Here is an 18,824-nt window from a genome sequence, read left to right as displayed (position 1 = left end):
GGTAATAGGGTCAAGCCCACCACTGAAAACATGTCACGGGGTCTGGGTAAGACACTGTGCTAATCTGATGGCAGGTAGGACCTGAGGCACATTTAGTACCTGAACTAAAGCCTCAATCCAGCCAAAGCTTTCAATCAAATTACAGAAGACAGATGTGGGTTCTGCATGTCCTACAACTTGGAGTGTTGTAACAGGGCTCCCTGACAGCCATAGCACAGAGGTAGCAATTCTCAGCCTTGAGTTTGTGATTGTCCCAAGCCTGCCTTCACTCCTATCTTCAGCAGGAGCGGCCATAAGCAGCTTTGTCTGACTGCTTTTTCTCCAGCTACCTACCCCACTTGAAGCTATCCCACATTTGGTGCTGCTTTTTCAGCGAAGCAAGTCTGGGATGCACAAGACCAGCTGTACGAGTGGAGGTGAATGTGGAAGAAAGCTATTTTGTCCCCAGGGATTTAACCTACACCCAGAAGATGGAATAGCTGATTACAATCACAACTGGGCAGCGGGGAGAGAACTGGGGACCTTCCACTTTTGCTCCTTAACTAATAGAGAATCAGTGCTGGCTGTGGGACCAGGGCAAACAAGCCCTTGGAAACAGCTGCTTACAGAAGAGTCACAGGAATACTGCATTAGCAGAGAGCTCCCACAGCCCCTGTTAGTGGTGCTTGACATGCCCCAAGAAAGGGGTAGTGTGCCAGTTTGAGTTAACTAGGACATTAGTTACAGCAGTAAAGGCAGTGATGGTAAAAGGCAGCCTCCCTCCTCTCACGACCTAAGGGATAGGCTATAACCACAGCCTGAGGTGCAAGTGGAGTGGGATTTTTAACTAAAGGCCATTTTCCCACTCTAGTTCTGCAGAACAGTTAAGCAGTGCTCAGTGGGGAAGGGGGAGGGAGGGACCATGCATTGGTCACAAAGCCACAAAAACAATCCCACAACCAATTATGGGGTTTTTGCAATTCTTATCCTATCCGTTCCATTTTTCTTGCCCATCGCACAGCAAGCTGTTGGTTACTACATCAGAACACGCACACCACTGAACTGACGCACAGGCCTGAAGATTCCAATGCTTCTGTATTAAAGTGCAATGCAAAAGATATTACAAACATTGATAGTGGAACATTTTTAATTCCAGAAAGTTAGAGAATCTTTGACTCAGATTAAAAAGGCTTCTTAGAAAAGGAAGTTCCTCCCTTGCAGATGGCTGCTATGCGGAGGAAGGTCAGGCAGCTACAGGAATACACACCGGTTGTGTGAGCTTTGCTTGTACAATAGCCTAGCACGTAGGGAGCAAAGGGGGAAAAACAGTCCCTACCCCTGAGTGAGAACCGGGTGGGGAGGGGCTGAGCAGGCCCTACACTGGGAGTCAGAGGTTCTCCACTAGACAAGTGTGATTCTCTTTGGAGAACAAGTTTGCAGGGCATCAGTTCCTAAGGGAGAATAGAAGGTCCCAGCTGAGTTGCTCTATTCTCAGTAACAGCTGAGGGTTAGCAGTAACATCTACATTACAAAAAATACTGGTTATTGATGGTGAACGGGCACCGCCTCACCACAAGGGGATGCCACGCAAGCAGGAAAGAGCCATCCAGTTACCCTACCTCCATTGAAGAAACAAACACACCCCACCCACCGAGATTCTCTTCCTCACCCCCACTACTGTTCAGATGCCAGCACATTCACACCAGCATGGCTTTAGTTGCATGTGGAGGGAAGACAGACCACTCTCCCATCTCCACCCACCCCCCAGTGCTTTCTAGGAAAGCTAGCCCGGGGTATGAGGCTCCTCAGCAGGCAGAGCAATAGTTTCTGATCCCATCCCTATGGTGAGGTTATGCTCTCCTTGGTGAAACGTGCTGTCAGAGTAGAATACCCTAATACTTCTCACTCACCCGCACCTGCAGCGTGGCTGCTGCTGCACAGAGGGGCCAGTTTCTAGGAGAATGAAAGGAAGACTTGGATTAATTCCCACTCCCATTTGCTCAGAGCTCTGTAGCCCAGATTCCACTCCCCTCCACCCAGTCCCAATTTGCTTTTCTACTGCCCATCTACACGGAGATGCTGCTTTTAGAAAGCCACTGCCTATTTCCAGGTTAGACGCACGAGTTTCTCCCAAGTCTTTCATCGGCCGCCTGCATCAGGTGGCCACAAAGTCTGGCTTTCACTGCACTGAAGAGACCTGCTAACACATCCCCCTCTCCTCAAAAGTACATTTACAATACAGAAGAGAAGCTTCTCGCAACAGAGTGGAGGAGGAAGAACCAGGCATCCTTGGATGTCTGCACACCCCAGCAAGTGGGGCATCTCGCCTCTTCCAGCCATCACCCGTTTTGAGAGGCAGGTTTCCTGGGAAAGGAGACAGGTGCATACGGGGGGCTTTGCAGTGTCCAAGGCAGGTGTAAAACTGCAGCTGTGTTAGCTCTTCTTGCCTGCAGGGCCAGTGATTTAGCCAAAGCCAGTTCATACTTCCCTTGCTGCTGCTGCTGAGTTAGCATTGTACTTGGCCTCTCCACACTGAAGCCCACACTGCAAAATGCTTAACTAGGCTGAGTGTGTCTCAGGAGTCTTCCCAGGTTACAGTGTGGCCCAGTACAATGAAGCTTATGTGACACAAGCCTCCAGCACTTCACTCGATTCCTTAAAAAGGGAACAGCACCAATGAAAAATGTAACGTGCTCCTCCTTTATACCAACATGGGGAAACCCAGCAGCCCATTGCCTCTTTCCTTCTCACTTACTGTTGCCTCAGAGGAAGTTTAAAACCACTCTCTCAAACCATTTTACTTCATTCAAAAAATCAAGAAGCTGTAATGTTGTATTCCTACATTACTGATGTGCTTTCTCTGCTGGCCTAAGACTTCAGCCCCCACCCCCAAACTCATGGCAAAAGCCTCGGAGGGACAGCGCTCTGGCCCTGGGATGTAAAGCAATCAGGCAAGAAAACACTGCTGCTTCTGCTATTCTACTTGTATGGTCATGCTCAATGTTTAAAGAGGGCAGGTGTTACGTCGCCCAATGCTATGTCTATTATATACACGCATGGAAGCCTAGAGATACACTGAATGAGGGGGTGGTGGTGAGGACAGAAGTGTCTTTGGGGAGAAGGAACGTGAGCAGTTGGTGAGTGGGTTCCTTCCGTTAGTTGTTCTTTTTCTCAGCAGGAGGTGCATAAGGAGGCGGCTGGTCCTGCAAAGTGAGAAAGGATCAGTCACCACGTCTGTTTTATCTATAATCAGCAGCGTTGTGTGTAGCCGTTCAGCTTTCCAAGCATTCCCAGGCTTAGCTTAATGCACCAAACCTTTGCCTTCGGCTACAGCTTGAGAGATACTGAGCGGACAGTGACAGGTGTGAGGCCTGTATGTTAGGCTACAGCTACCCATAGCCATGTCTTCCCAGTTTCAGTTACGTCCCAGAACCTCTGCCAGTTCCCACAATGCTTCAAATGAGGCACCACACACCAAAAAAGATGAACACAAAAAGAGTCCCTTTAAAAGCCCATCAGAACGTGTGTATTTCAGAAACAGCAGCACTGTGACTGGACGTTGTTTTAATCCTCATCTTCCTCCCACCCTCCCCAGTGACTCTGTGGTTCCTGTAGCAGTTTGTTAGGACAGATCTTGTCTGTCTCCCCTAGCCTAGAACAGTCTAAACCTGTATTACCCCTTCCCTTTAAGTTCCTAAATCTGGCTACCCCCATTCTTGCAGAAGCTGAGAACTATATATTGTTTCTGTATAGGAACAACTTTCATGAAGGTCTTAGAGTTCCCTCCCTTCTTGATCAGAAAAATACTAAGACGGATTCCAGGAACAGTGATTGAGTATTTTGAGGAGCCTTCTTTGTAGGAAAGAGTGGATAGACCATTTCTAAATAGCATGGTAAAACAAAGTGATTGTAAACCTCCTGCTTTGGGGAACCAATTGCCTGTGGGGGGTCAGGAAGAAAAGAGACCTAGACCCATCTTAGTTCAACTGATTTGGTGCATGTGGGTGGGTCCACTCTCCTCTTGAGGATCAAGCACTGCCCGCAGCTAGACTAGATGGGCAAACAGCCTGCTTGGATACACCCAGAAGCAGGATACTAGACTTGGTGTGATGTGGCACGGCATGGGCTATGCACTATGACTTCAGCATCTGCTGCAGTAAGATGACAAGCTGCCCAGGATTCAGCTGTAGCAGCTGAACAGCAAGTGCGTTAGCTCCTCTTACCCCTTTGCCCTCCAGCCCAACAGACAACTCAACCAGTTGCTTACCATAGGCATATAGACATTGTGGGGATTGGCTGGGTTGTAATAGGCACTCGAAGCTGCTTCTGCTGCTTTACTGCCACCTACAGAGTAAGGCCAAAAAACAAAAACAGTCTTCCTAAGTGCTTTACAAATAGCAAATTCAGCTTCCCAGCCCCCCACCTAACAGAGAGAGAGCATACCTATTTTTCAGATGGGGAAAACAGAGTCCTAGACAAGTTAACTGGCTTTTCTAAGGTCACAAAATAGGTCTGTAGCAGAACAGAGAATGGAACCCACATCTCCCAGCTGTGCTTAAACCACCAGACAATGCTTCCCTGTTAACAGATATCCTGGGCTTTACAGCTCTCTGGGAGTAAGACAAGTCTCCCCTCACATCAGCTAGGTCACACTTGATTTTAGCCTTAAGATAACCCCAGCATAGTTGTGGAACAACTATGTGGAACTGTGGCTATTAGCCAGGCATAATGCTACACTATAAAATGAACAGATAGTATCTGGCAGCAGTTTGACCTATACCTGTGGTCATCAATGCAGACCACCTGTTCCAAAAGGATCCCCAGGTAACACTTTCAGTAGAGTCTCCTTCCTGCTCTAGCAGGTGGCTTCTGTGCCATACCTTTTAACACAGCTTTCTTAAGCAGACTCTAGAGACAAGAGGTGCCAAGAGGACCAGCTTGCAACATCAGAGCCAGCTCTCTTAGTTTTACTTTGGGCCTGCTCATGAGAGCAAGGGACTTGCTCATGCTGGACAGAACCAGTACAGTGCTGGGAACGGCCATGTCATCTTCCCCCACCCACCGCAAACTGCCTAGAAATGGGCAACTCAAAGAGCCTGTAACGAGAGAAATTCCATCATTCACATCTGCACCAGGAACAATCCCTTTTGGAACTGCAGCGAGAGTCCCTCCCGCTCCCTTACCTGGCATTCCGGGCTCCACCCAGGCTGTAGGAGCTGAAGGTCCTGCGGTAGGAGGGCCAGGGTAGGGGGGAGGAGGAGCCATATACAGGGGGTTCATGTCAGGAGGGGGTGGGTACATGCCTGTAGAAAGGAGAGAGATTCACACGGTGCTTTAAGTAATTCCTGTGGGACATAGTGCAGGCCTAGTTTACAGGCCTGTTGCTTCTGTCCAGAGCGGATACACACAAGTCAAGGCAAGCCATCCAAGCTTAAACAGCAGCAGCTCCACAGCAGGATTTTATATGGCTGTAGCACCTTTGATCCCAGAGGGCTTTGCAGGCAACAATCACTCCCCGAATTTGCCAGCCATTCTCTGCCAGAAGGTGTTACCCAGCTTAGGATGTTGTATCCTTTATTTCCTGTCCCACTGGATCTCTAGGGAGATGCAACAATACTCAAGCTGGATTTTACCAGGACACCCCAGCCCTTGCAAGGAAGTGCTTCAGTGACCCAGAGGAGTCAGGGCCCTTATAAGACTAACAGTGCTGCTCAGAGAGAATGGACTGCTGCAATACAAGTCATCCCCCAGCTATGTTGGGGTCTTGTGTTCTTTACTCTGACACGGTCCTTTACAGCTCCCAGTACAGACAGCACGCGCAGTCTGCCTCTCACACAACACTGGTATGTTACAAGACGTTGAAGCCTGTCGGAAGGCTTTACCTGGAGGTGGTGCGTAAGGGTATCCCATGGGTTGCGGAGCTGGTCCATATCCATTCATTGGTGGGGGCACATAAGGGTATGGTCCATTAGCTGGCTGGGGGGCAGGTGAATAACCTCCTGGAGCAGGGGTGTACCCCGTAAAGGCAGGCATATAGCCATAGCCAGTATTCTGGGCAGGAGCCCCTCTGGAAGCTTAAAAAAAATTAAGTTTAGCAAGTTTGACTCCGCACACTGCCATGCAATTAAAATGGAGCAGCAAAGAAAAGGAAGGAACGGTCATGAATTTAGTTTGATCTGTCACTGCAACAGAGCTATGAGCCACTGAGACCTGGAGTGACTGCTTTGCCTGAAACCCATCTAGCAATAATCTCTTCTTCTCCCACGTTCACACACTGCTGTGGTAATTAGCTTTGCTAGTTTGGATGCTGGGGAGCAGGGTTGGACCCTGAGCTCGGAACAGTTTATGGAGAGGACTCCGATTAACCCTGTTCTGCAAAAATCTGCACAGATACTAGCCACTAAAGCTCCCCAAAACATCTCCACTAAAGAATGTGGTTTCATTTAAAAAAAGGTGGAATAACCCCACACATTTAAGTAGTTTTTCTGATCAGGAAAATCTCTACAAAAAAGTTTTTCCAATTAAAATGAATTTTTTTGTTTAGATTTATCATCAATTTTTGGAAGTTTTTCTCCCTCCACTCTATTTTTAATACACTCTCTCCCCATTGGAGAGGGTTGGGTAAACAGTGTGAGAGTATAGTTCCCCCATACACCACTGCAGTCTCATTTTTTCCTACTTTTTCCAGTTGGAAGACAGAGGAGAAAAGATTTAACAAAAAAAAAAAAAAAAAAAGGAATAGGGGGATCATTCCAAGAATTGGGAATATTAAGTTTTTCAGTTTCCAAAAACCAAAGCATTAAGACCAACAATAGGGTGTAGAATGAAGACAAAAGTTCTCATGGAAAAGTCAATCTTTTTTGATTGAGAAGTTTAGAAGGGTTATTCGCTCTGCTCACCCCAAGAAGTTTACTGCAGCAAAAGTTAGCCAACTCTTCTAGCTAAAGAATAGTCAAGCCTCTGAAGGTTACTTACCATTAGTGGCAACTCTGAACATCAACTGTCCAAACTCAATGGCTCCTCCACTGTTGAAGGTCATTTTAAAGGAAGCCTGCCCTTCCCAACCCCCTAAAAGAGAAAGTGGGAAATACAAATGAAACCATTAAAATACTCTAAAAGATTAACACCAAGAAACTAGTTTGAATTCGAATACAGATTATTAGTTGATTTGTTTCCTAGAAGCTCCCAAGTTAAACAAGAGACCAAACAGGGTTTGGACAACGGCTGCAGACCTGCCAGCAGGAAGGCACCACCAGCTTTCTTCGCACTGGTCACTCAGCCCACTTGCATACAAGATAAATCTCAGGGAAACGAGGAGAAGGTTTGTCTGGGAATTTCCTTATTTTTTAAAGGGAGAGTCTAAAACATGGACATGTAAAGGTTGCTGTAGATCTAGATTTTCTGCTAGTAGGCTAAGAGAGAATCCAATTACAAATACGACATAGAAAGGACACATTTTATTCAGCGGGAGCCTGCCCACGGAATGGGAGTCCTTCCACCAAACTAAATGGACTTTGAATCAGGGCCTGAAACTCAAGCCAGGATTGGAATCAAATATTCCATCAGCAGACTCTTTACCCTCTTTGAAGCATAGGAGCTTAGATAAAGATTACAAAGTTTTAGGCCTAACAGGAGTTTCTAGAAATTCATTAGCAAATGTTAAGACTCCAAGATAAATCACCCAAACTGTACAAAAAGGCAGGTTTCCTTATTGGAGGACAAGTGGATAAACAAAATTGGGAGTTTTTAAAGCAAGTTGTCAGATGGGAGATCAAAGTTTGAGTTTTAAAATGAAAAGCCCAGGTTCCAAAATCCCTTGTCTGATTAACTTCTTCCAAGAAAAGTTGTCAGGAGGGATTATGAGAAGTTTGGGGGTTTTCTGCACATTGTTAGAGGAGGGAAAAAAACCCATCAGGCATATAAATTGAAAGGAAGTGGCTGGTTCCACAACACACTTAGAAACACTGCATTGCTCAAATTTTATTCTTTCCTGTTGTCTTATCAGTAATAGTTTGGTAGTTAAGCTTGGACAAGTTACCCAACGAATCAGCAACCCACCTCTATACTTCCCATCATGAAGCAACACCCCTAGCCAACAAGAAAGGCTGGGGTAGAGAGAAAGAATTTAAAGAAGTGACACAAACAAACTGGCATAGTAAAAAAGGCATCCAAGATCACTACAGTGTACGTGCAGAATAGATTATGCAGAAAGCTCTAGCTATTCAAGAGCCAGAGTGACCCAGATATGAGTCACCACTACTATAGCAGAATCTCCACAAAGAGTGATTTTATTGCCAGGAAAAGGTGAAGAAAGGTCTGCTTATCTCCAGAGACATGTGCTCACTTTGTACAGTCATGAATAGCAGCCAAGAAGATCAGCATCTGAAGTTGGTGAACCCATCACCCGCCTACCCTCTCCACCTCCCTCTCAAGCTGAGCCTACGAAGCAACTAACACACGCAGAAATTTAAAGATCGAAAATTGCTTGATCTTTAAATTTCTGCGTGTGTTAGTTGCTTCGTAGGCTCAGCTTGACATTTGGATCATATAACATTTGGATCATAGTTACAAGTTTATACTGGACAAAAATATCCACTATGAGGCTTTTTTTGGCTTTCCACTAAACTTAGGACATGCCTATATGAGGAAACTGACTGGCATATTTCACTATTACTATGCCGGTCAATTTCTCATGTGGACAAGCCCCAGGTTACAAATTCAGCAGAAGGGAAAAAGTACGTGGGAAACTCAGTTAAGCCTGCTTGGAGCTGCAACACATTAACACATACCCCCTGCCTCAGCCTGGATCACGCCTTTGATGTAATTGGCAGAGAAGACAGGCTGCTCGATGGAGCACCCTTTCACCAAGTAGAATGGCATCATGAAGGACATCAGGGGGTCCTTGCCTTTAGACACAAAGATCATCTGCAAGATAGAGGGACATTTTAAAGCTGTTAATTTACAGTCAGTCTTTATACCTAGAGTGAAAGAGGCTGTTTCAGAAGTGTTCAAACCAGACACTGCTTTAACAAGCTGGTAAAGAGAAACTAAAGCTCTGGAACAATTATACATGCAAGTTCCTATTCTACAGCTACATAGCAGTTTTCATCCCAAGAAATCCAAAATAACGTTATCATATATGTATGGCTCACACACCTGAAACGTGTGCAACTTCCATGGTAGCGTTCAGTTGACACCATGTAAATTAAGAAATATTTTCTCCCTTTAAAACCTCAAATTACTGCACTATTTTTGTGACAGTATGCAGCACTGTGGCTTGAAGCTCCATTGCACTGAAGTGGACCAGAAGTTCTGGACTGCTTAGACGTGTGGTCTTTCTGCCCAAATCTAACAGCCTGTTTGAATAGTAACTTAGCAGTTACTATGACCATTCTTAAATAAGGAAAGCCAGAGGCAGGGGATAGAAGAGCAGTGCCCTGGCCTAACATTCCCCCTCTCATTAAAAAGGGTCTAATGTCACAGGCTACATATAACTCACTGCTGCGTACAGAAAAGCTACTACATTGAATCTTACACAGCTATTACACCCTTCCAGGATCTAACTCATTTGTGCGTCCAGGGCTTTGGCAGATTCAGTGCAGCATCTCTCGTTAAAGCTAAAGTCAAACCAGGACACTCAAACCAGATGAGCAGTGGCCGTCTACAGATGTACAAACCAAAAGCTGTGAATTAAGACCAGCTTAGTTCGTTTGGTGACTGTCTCTAGAGCAGCACCGGCTAAGTGAAGAATTCTAGAATGCTGCTGCACCTGAAGACTGGATACAGTCCAAAGGGATGAGGAATACTTGTGGGCATGCAAAATTTTGCATGGGCCACCTCATAAGCCACAGGACTGAACACAGGAAAGATTTACGGTCCGTCCTTCAAGCCAGTACAGAACTGACCCTTTTAGGAGGTTCTCCGGGGCTTTCCTAGTCCAGGTTTTTGGACTACACTGAACAGTTTCCCCTAGTCCTTTGTACGTTCACTCATCAAAACACTTGCAGAAGCATCTCAGCCCCCCTTCAGTAATCCCTGGAACAGCAGGAGAGGGTTTTTTGCCCCCAGTTTTTAGCTTTCAAATGTTTACTAAGAAGAGGTTTCAATCAGGTTGGCCACTGTGCCTGTATGATAAGCCTTAACAGGGCAAAGCCTATGCCCATACAATGTACTCTAGGTCCCGTAAAAATCAACTCCTGTTCCAGTTTAAAAGGCTACATACAGCAGCAGCGAGAATTGAGAAGCCAAGTTAAACAGGGGTTGGTGTTCAGGACAGACAGAGGCTTTGGATGTGCATATGGGGGGTTTCTTGTTTAAACCACACACACACTCTCCTCCCTGCCCCCCAGCAAGGATTCTGAAGGAGACTTTCAAAGGAAATAGTGGAAACCCCAGCGACTGACACTGAAAACAGGACAATGTAAAAGACACATGAAAACATACTGTGTAGAGAACAATCTGGAACGGGCCCTAGCTGGGAAAGGAGGCTGTGGAGAAAAGGACAAGCATGACCTGTTTCCACCACTCTCTCCCATCTTGAATTTGTAGCCTCCTCATAAGTAGGAGATTTATCCAGTCATTTACAAGTCTCTGGGACTAGAAGCCTGTGGGAGAACGCTGTTGGCTCAAGACTTACCCTGTAGGGGGTGAGGTATACCATTCCCTTCTTGGTGCCTTTGAAGATTTCAGCCTTGTCAGACACATCACTGAAGGAAAGCTCCACATCTTTACAATGCTTAAGAATACTGAGGAGGAGGAAGAGACAGAGAGACATCAGGGATGCACAGTATTAAACACAGTCCTAAAGCACATGCAATCAACATACGTTAGTTGGCATGCCAAGGAACAGGTCATTTCCCCGAAGGCTCTGTTCAGATATGGATCCCACCTTCTCTCTCTGCATATGCACGCATCGTTTATGCTACTCTCTCAATAAGTACAACACCAAACCCCACTCTGCCAAGGGAAGCCTCTAGCCTCAGGACAGTTTGCTTCTCCTTGCATTTCCAAAGCCACTTGAGACAGTTGTTGGGGAAACCATTCATTTCTCATTGAAAGAGACCGAGTACGAAAGGTCACAGCACAGAATAAGCACAACGGACCTCAATACTTCTTTCTGGAATAAGCGTGTTGCCTCAGAGCAAGTCCCTGTCTGACTAGTCCAGTATCCATATGTTGATGCTACACAGGAAAGCATAACCCCAATAATGCAACCCCAGTTGTGTCAACTGTACTAAAGAAGATGCTTCTTCATAGCTAAGCTAACTACAGATGCTGTCACTATTTCCTGTAAGTGACCGAGGACTATCAGCAAAGATTAGCGATAAAGAACAATGCATCCAGGGATAGGAGAATTGGGGAAACACTGTTCCTGGTGGTGGGGTTTAAACTTATTCAATGATCTAGAACAGGGAGACAACATGATAGTTAAGTTTGCTACAAACACTACCCTGTGAACACTAGCAATGACAGGAAATAATATAGAGGGATTTAGGGATAACAAATGTGAGTAGAAGATAAAGTCAGTTTGGGAAAATGTGGGGAAGTGATCCAAAACAGATAGACAATCAAAGAGAAGCAGAAATACTGACAGACTTAGGGAGTGACAAGTTTACAATGTATTATGCCAGAAAAAAAAAGTGCACTGCAATTCTGAGCAGCATACAGAGGCATCATAGATGAGGTGGTTACATATGTATGGCCTCGATGAGACCATATTTCAAATGCTCCATTCAGTTTTAGGGACCCTGTTACAGAAATATGGGTGAATTGGAAAACAGCAAAATTATTGAAAGGGAAAAATTAAAGGGACATGCTTCTGAAGAAAACTACTGAAAGCTAGATAACATTTAGTGGAACTATTTAAGGAGACACAGGATAACAATCCACAAGTACCTGAAAGGCGGAGTTGTCAAGGACGGATGGAAATTTAGGGTATTACTGAAAATGTAATACTCTAGTCACAGTCCTGCAAGGCTGGGAGGGATAGACTGAATGACCTAATAGGTTCTCTCCAATTCTCAGATGCTATGGGGAGACAGTTCTTCGTAACTAGGGCAATTGCTCATGTCTAATCCAGTTCTGAATCCCACCAAACTTTGCCTCAGCTATATTCTATGGCAGCAAATTTTATAGGTCACTTTTACATTGTGCAAGAATAACGGTCATGTATCCAATTAAAAATGTGTCTTTATTAAAGAGCTTGTTTTAATCATACTTTATACATATGTAGGTAAACCCAGCACTTAATACTTTTAGTATACCAGTGCAGTGGTAGTTACATTAAACCTACTGAACAATTTTACCTAGAAGTATAGCACTGTTACAGGAAGGGCTGGCCCCGTAGGGCAAATTGGCTTCACCCCACCTCTGACTAAGCTTTGTCCCAGGTAATGGGTTTGAGGTCAGAGATCAAGTGATATCTGGCAGGTCACCTGGCTCTTAGTTAAGAAGCCAACAAGTAGCAGGTACAGGGAAAGATCTGGAAAGGGGCCAGGGCCTGGTTTATTTAATTTATGTTGGAGTTTTTTTGTTTTGAGACATGACCCCAATCCTGAAGAAGAGAACTGAAATTCTGCTGCTGTTAGGAATTTATATACAGTTCAACAAGATCGCCCAACAGCTAACAAGGAAAACTACAGCCGGTCATATAACATTTGCCAAATATTACTTGACAAGTTTTACAGTTTTGAGCTTAATAATATTACTTATTATTTTTCTGTTATTCACCCATCCTAAGGGTAATTTAGTAATCTAGAAGGCAGTTCTCTTTCCCCCACTACTCCACTCAATGTCTTGTGCGTGTCCAGGATCTCAGAGCTACCGTCACGCAATTTAAGCAGATTGCTTCCTGACTTGCAGATCAGGCCCAGTGCTAGTAGCAGTACCATCCCCAGACACCTGGTTTGGATTTCACAAGTAAAGTTTCTTCCTGCTACAAGGAGGTGAGGAATTTGCTCTGCTCAGATCCAGCCGCTCCCCCGCCCCATCTTCAGAGACAGCATTTTGCTAGGTCCACCCCCTGCCCTAATTAGTTACTGTTTTGTCACCTACACTGCAAGGGACTGAACTTGTACCCTAATCAGTACCGCCACCAAAGTCAATTACATCTCCCCAACAGGGACAGGCCAACATACAATTGTATTTGAAAGCAGACTGCTCACATACCACAATTTTGCACAGAGGCTGGTGACTTTTCACCAATGATACTGTTTGAAATACTAGAAGTAAACACCAAGCCTGAATAGTGAAACTAGACTAACCAGTTTCATGATTTTTAGCCATGTTTGGTTCCTTTTTCATGCACTAACCCAGTGCAGTTGTTTCAGGTCAGCCAGGGAACCAAACAAACCCCATGAGTCCATTGTTTTTAAATGGCACAAAATCATTGTATTTGTTTCAAGTTTGGGAAAACTCCCTCTTTTAAAATAAAAAGGGGGGGGGGCACTGAATTAGAATGACTATGTGCCTTTAGATTATACCAGAAGACCAGACATTGACCATCAGACAGGGCGCTTTTAGTGCCAAGCCACAGCTTCAAGCTCCGAGAACATTTCAGATAGCACAGGAAGTACCACCATGGCCACTCTGGCCTACTGGCTCATTCCCAAACTCTGAAACCCTTCAAGGGTTTCAGATTATCCCAGAGGGAAATGGGTTGCAATGGTTGTTCTAGGTCTGAAAGGACCTACTGCCAATGACATCTCTATGAGATAAACAGAAAGAGGGAGAGAAAAAACATTCTGTAGCTTGGGAAAGCCCAAGCACAATCAACAGGTGGAATAAACAATCTAATAAAAGGACCATGGGTGCAGCTTAATGTAAAAGATCAGTGTCTGTATAGGTGCTGCTTTATTTTCATGGTTCACCAATTGCGAATAATTGTGCCAAACCTTCATACAGAATCAGACCAGGAAAACACAGGGCTTGTCCAAATCATTCCTCTCCAGCTCCCTATATATGAGAAGCAGTCTAGATGTATCTTTTGGGCTACCAGAAGAGCAGTATTTCTGTATTCTGCTTATGAGGCACCCTAATGAAGCGAGGAGGCCTGGGTGTTTGATCTGATTTTGGTGGTGGGTTGTTTTGGGCACAGTCCCATAAGAATACTATGGAATCTTTAATGGATATGAGCAGTCAGAGACTCAGAATTACATCTCATTTGGAAAAAGCAAAATAGGAGCTAGGAAGTCAGTACCTTCTCTATATAACTCAGTTTTTTAAAGCCAGTGCAGATTTGTGGACAGAGAATTATTCAGGTCGCAAACTAGAAGTACATTTAATATTTAAAAGTATGTTTATCAGAGTAATTTACTGCAGTCTATTCAGAAAGTGACTACTTCCCTATCTGCAACCTGAGCATATTTAATTCAGACCTCAGCACACACCAAAACCCATGCAGATGCTGCTAATGACCTAGTATTGCACAGTGTTAATGAAAGTGCATGTAAGGCCTTGTGATGTAGCTCAGTCACTAATCTGCTGACAAGCTGCAGCCCATGTGACTTCGGATTCACTCGTATGCATTTCCTCTAGGGTTGTCACGCCCATTACTAGCGAGCAACAGCTTTCGGAACAAACAAACTCCCCTGCTGCCAACTTGGGAGCTGGTCAGAGAGCACAGGGACGCAGAAGTCAAGGAAACACTATGGAGAGAAGAAAAGCCCCTTAAAGAGAGCGGGCTAAAGGAAGCTGGGTTGATCTGGGCAATGACCTAATCAGGGCTCATCTCCCAGGGGCCTCAGGGCAGTTCCCCCAAAGAGCTGGACAGCGCCATAGACCCACCCTCCCCGCCTCAGCCTCCTCTCTGCTCACTGCCGGACACACCTACTTTCCCCACCAACGTGTTAGTTACTCTGAAGCCGGTCACCTCTGGCAGCTGGTTTTAAGAAATGAAATTAGACGCGGATTAATCCGCGACAGCCAGTGTCGCGGGCCGGGCTGCCTCAGCCGGCCCAAAGCGGGAGACCCGGGGCCGGAGCCGCCGCAGCGCCAGCAACGTAAACAAACGAAGGGCCGCAAGGCCTGCGCCGGGGGCGGCCCGGGACATCGGATCCTCCCGCCACGGGCCGGGGCCAGTGACCGGACCGGGCGGGCCGCGGCTCGGGGCCGGGCGAAGCGCTCTGCGGGCAGGGCAGGGGCTCGGAGGGGCCGGGCCAGGCCGGGGATCTGGCTCAGCTCGGGCCGGGCCCGCCTCAGCCTCGGAGGGGTCCCCCCCCCCGCGCCCGGCCTCGCCTCGCGCCCCGCCTCGCGCCCCGGTACCTCTCCCCAGGGGGGGCGATGACCCCGCCGCCCTGCGAGTGGTTCCTGTTCAGCGCCATCTTCCCGGCCAATGGCAGCGAACGCCCCCCACCCCCCGCCTTATTCCGCGGCCCCGCCCCGTGACCTCATCGCGCACGGCCCCGCCCGTGACCTCATCGCGCACGGCCCCGGCCGCGAGGACTCGGGACAGAGGCGGGGCCGGAGGGAGTCGCAGGAGCGGGAGCGAGCGGCAGAAGGGTGGCTGGACAGATGGGGCGGATGATGGACGGGCAGAGCGGGGTTGACAGACAGAAGGACGGAGAGATCAATGGGTGGATGGGCAGACAGAAGGACAGAGGGATGGGTGGATGGACAGACAGGTAGGGGCAGAGGGGCGGGTAGGTGGACAGAGAGGGGCGGAGGGATGGATGGACAGACAGAAGGATGAGAGGGATGGGCGATGGACAGACAGGGGGACGGAAGGATGGGTCTTTTCCAGTTTTATAGTGCTTGGACAAAGCTGTATCTGAATGGCTCATTTATGCATCTGTATTCTGTAAGCTAAAATGGTTTTGAAATATGCCTTCTGTCTCTTACTTGTAAGCTTTTTAATCAAAGAGCTGTCTGCTCTTGGGGTTAGTGAAAGCCACATTTTTGTTTGCTTGTTTCTCATTGGTCTAGAAGGGCCAGTTTGATAACCTGTTAATAAAAGGCCAACTCAAAGAGGTAGGAGAATATTAACCTGATGAGAAAGGACAAACGAGAAGAAAAATAGCGTAATGCAGGTTGAGGGTAAGCAGAAGGACGAGGCCACTGAACCAGATTCCAAATGGTTTCACCTTGCTAATATGGTTTTTTAAGGCAATGTAATGTGCAGACCACCAGCTTAATTCAGAATCGCAGCAGGTGCCCTTTGGGAGAACCAAAGTGAGGTATTCCTTACAAAGGGGTAGAGGAGCTCTAGTTCCCCATAGACCTTCCGTGGGACATTTGGCAGACTGAAAAACAGAGGCAACTTTGCTGTTGCTTACACCAAAAGCTCTTCTACCATGTACAGTTTTTCATGTATCTAACCCAATATTCTGTAACCTAAGGTTTGGGCCAGCTTTCTCATAGTAGCTGTGCAGGTGAGTGCAGATTTTACTTATCCTTTGATGGTTTCTTATCTTGGGTTCAATAATTTGCCAATAAAATCTATTTTTAGTTGTAAGTAGTGTAAGTGGGTCCTGAATACTATTCCGCGGGGATAATCACCTCCGAGAGACTCTGACTTCTGACTAACAGGGAGGTAGGGACACAAACCCTAAAAGCCGGAGTTCAAGGTCTCAGGCACAGTGGCTATTGGGTTCCCCAACTGCCTGAGCAGCTGGCGTGGTCCCACATGGTACAGGGAGAACCAAATCAGCCAAAGGATGGTAAATCTAGTTATAATAGCAAGTTAGATGTAGTCCCCACACTCTAGCAAGATATTACTGTGACCCTTGACGTTGAAAGCTTGGATGCCCTGACCAATCTGTAAGGTGTCTGAAGTGACTCCACTTCTGAATGACAGCAGCCACCCGAAGGCTTAGTACACATTAACGAACACACTTTCACTTCATACCTTTAGTTAATTTATAGACTCATGGATTTTAAAGCCAGAAGAGATCATTGTGATTATCTAGGCTGACCTCCTGCACATCGCAGGCCACAGAACCTCACCCACCCACTCCTGTGATACACCCCTAACCTCTGGCTGAGTTAGTGAAGTCCTCAAATCATGATTTAAAGATTTCAAGTTATATAGAGACTCCATCATTTACTCCAGTTTAAACCTGCAAGTGACCATGCCCCATGCTGCAGAGGAAGGCAGAAAAAACCCAGGGTCCATAGGCGTCGACTCCGTGGGTGCTCCGGGGTTTGAGCAAGCATGGAGGGAAAATGGTGGGTGCTCAGCACCTACCAGCAGCCCCCCTATCAGCTCCTGCCCAGCGCCTCCTGCCCACTGGCAGCCCCGCGGATCAGCGCCTCCCGCCCATCACGAACAGCTGTTTTGCCGCGTGCAGGGAGGCTGGGAGGGAGGGGGAAGGAGCAGGGATGTGGTGTGCTCTGGGGAGGGAGTGGAACTGGGCAGGAACTTAAGAGGCGGGGCGGGAAGAGGCAAGTCAGGAGTGAGGTGGGGTGGGAGCAGGCAGGGGTGGGGCCTTAGGGTAAGGGGTGGAGTGGGGGCAGAGCCAGGGGTTGAGCACCCCCAGGCAGTTTGAAAAGTCGGTGCCTGTGCCAGGGTCTCTGCCAATCTGACCCGGGGGGAAATTCCTTCCTGACTCCAAATATGGTGATCAGACACTGAGAATGTGGGTGAGACCAGCCAGCCAGACATATGGAAAAGAATTCTCTGTAGTAACTCAGAGGCCTCCCCGTCTAGTGGCCCATCTCTGGCTGTAGAGGACATTTGCCGTTGTAGACCATCACATCATACCATCCCCTCCATAAAAAGCTGTTCAGTACAGCCCTCCTGCTAGTTAGGGGCTCTGCAGAGACCTCAGGTCACTCCTTCCAGGCCAATGACACAAGAACTGCTTATAATGGCGTGGGAAAAGGATTCTCCGACTGTCCTAAAATTCAGAAGGCAGTCCTCAAGCTATGGCTCTGCCCCAGGCACCTGTGCACCTAGCTTTCATGACAGTTCCAGATTTCCAATTGTATGTAGGCAGAGGTTAAATTCAATCCCCCTCTGTCACCCAGAATTCCAGTTCTGTGAGCAGATCCGATTCATCTCCACCAGTTCCCTGCCTGGGAGGACCCTGGCTTGTGCAGGTTTAGGCCAGACCTTGAATTGAGAAGAAGCTTGGAGGGGATCTTCTAGAAGGGCTGATTCCGTCTAGCCTTCCTACGTCAAGCTCTGGTCTTCATGACATCACCAGATTTCAGAAAAGCGTCCAAACACTGATGGGAGTTGAGAGAAGAGCAACCCCAATCATTAAAGAGGCTGGCATGTTGACTTGTGAAGAAAGAGAAAGAGAAATATTTAGTGTTGCTAAATGACAACTGAGAGACTGTTGGAAGCGTGTAAACACCAAGCAGTGAGAAGAATAGTTCAGGATGTTTTAGGGGAGTATACGTAGGAATAATAGGGGTTACCACTTTAATATATGACACAGCCTCTAGTTGGAAACTCTCCTGCATGAGCAAATTATCTAATAGGTCTTCTCTGTCTCTGAGTGCTATAATTTAAAGGAAGCAAAGGAATATCCCAGCCAAATATCAAGGAACTTTGCCTGGTCTATTAGACAATGAAATGTTCTCCCAAGAGAAGTGGGGGAAGTCTCATCACTGGAGTGATTAAAATCAGATTGGACAAAGTCCAGGATAATATACAAAATATAGGGAATCAGTCAGCACTGGACGGGGGACTGGGAGGCAGCAAGCAAGATGTGATCTAACCACTCTTTTCCAGATCTTATTTTTTATTATTCCGGTTACCTGGACAGGCCCCTGCCTGTAGGTGCAGGATTGAGCTACACAAGGATAGTTCCAGACAGATATTGCATGGGATTGGGGCAACTCTAACTGTAGGGGGGAGGGCAAAAGTGTAAAAAAAAAAAACAAATAAGAAACAAGACAGG

The 18,824-nt window shown here is 46.8% G+C and overlaps 1 protein-coding gene across 1 annotated transcript; it reads right to left on the bottom strand.

Moving 5' to 3' along the window:
• Nucleotides 1-1,055: 1,055 nt before the first annotated feature.
• WBP2NL (WBP2 N-terminal like) lies at nucleotides 1,056-15,341 on the bottom strand. Its single transcript, XM_073327239.1, has 8 exons — nucleotides 15,241-15,341; nucleotides 10,616-10,724; nucleotides 8,769-8,904; nucleotides 6,955-7,047; nucleotides 5,862-6,053; nucleotides 5,163-5,282; nucleotides 4,247-4,323; nucleotides 1,056-3,182 (listed from the first exon to the last, which is right to left on the bottom strand). The coding sequence occupies exons 1-8, from the start codon at nucleotides 15,297-15,299 to the stop codon at nucleotides 3,135-3,137; spliced, it is 834 nt and encodes a 277-aa protein (XP_073183340.1). The 5' UTR covers nucleotides 15,300-15,341; the 3' UTR covers nucleotides 1,056-3,134.
• Between the last annotated feature and the right edge of the window lie 3,483 nt (nucleotides 15,342-18,824).

The sequence above is a fragment of the Lepidochelys kempii genome, chromosome 1, assembly GCF_965140265.1.
Source record: "Lepidochelys kempii isolate rLepKem1 chromosome 1, rLepKem1.hap2, whole genome shotgun sequence".
NCBI lineage: Eukaryota > Metazoa > Chordata > Testudines > Cheloniidae > Lepidochelys > Lepidochelys kempii.
This window is presented reverse-complemented; position numbering and strand designations above follow the sequence as displayed.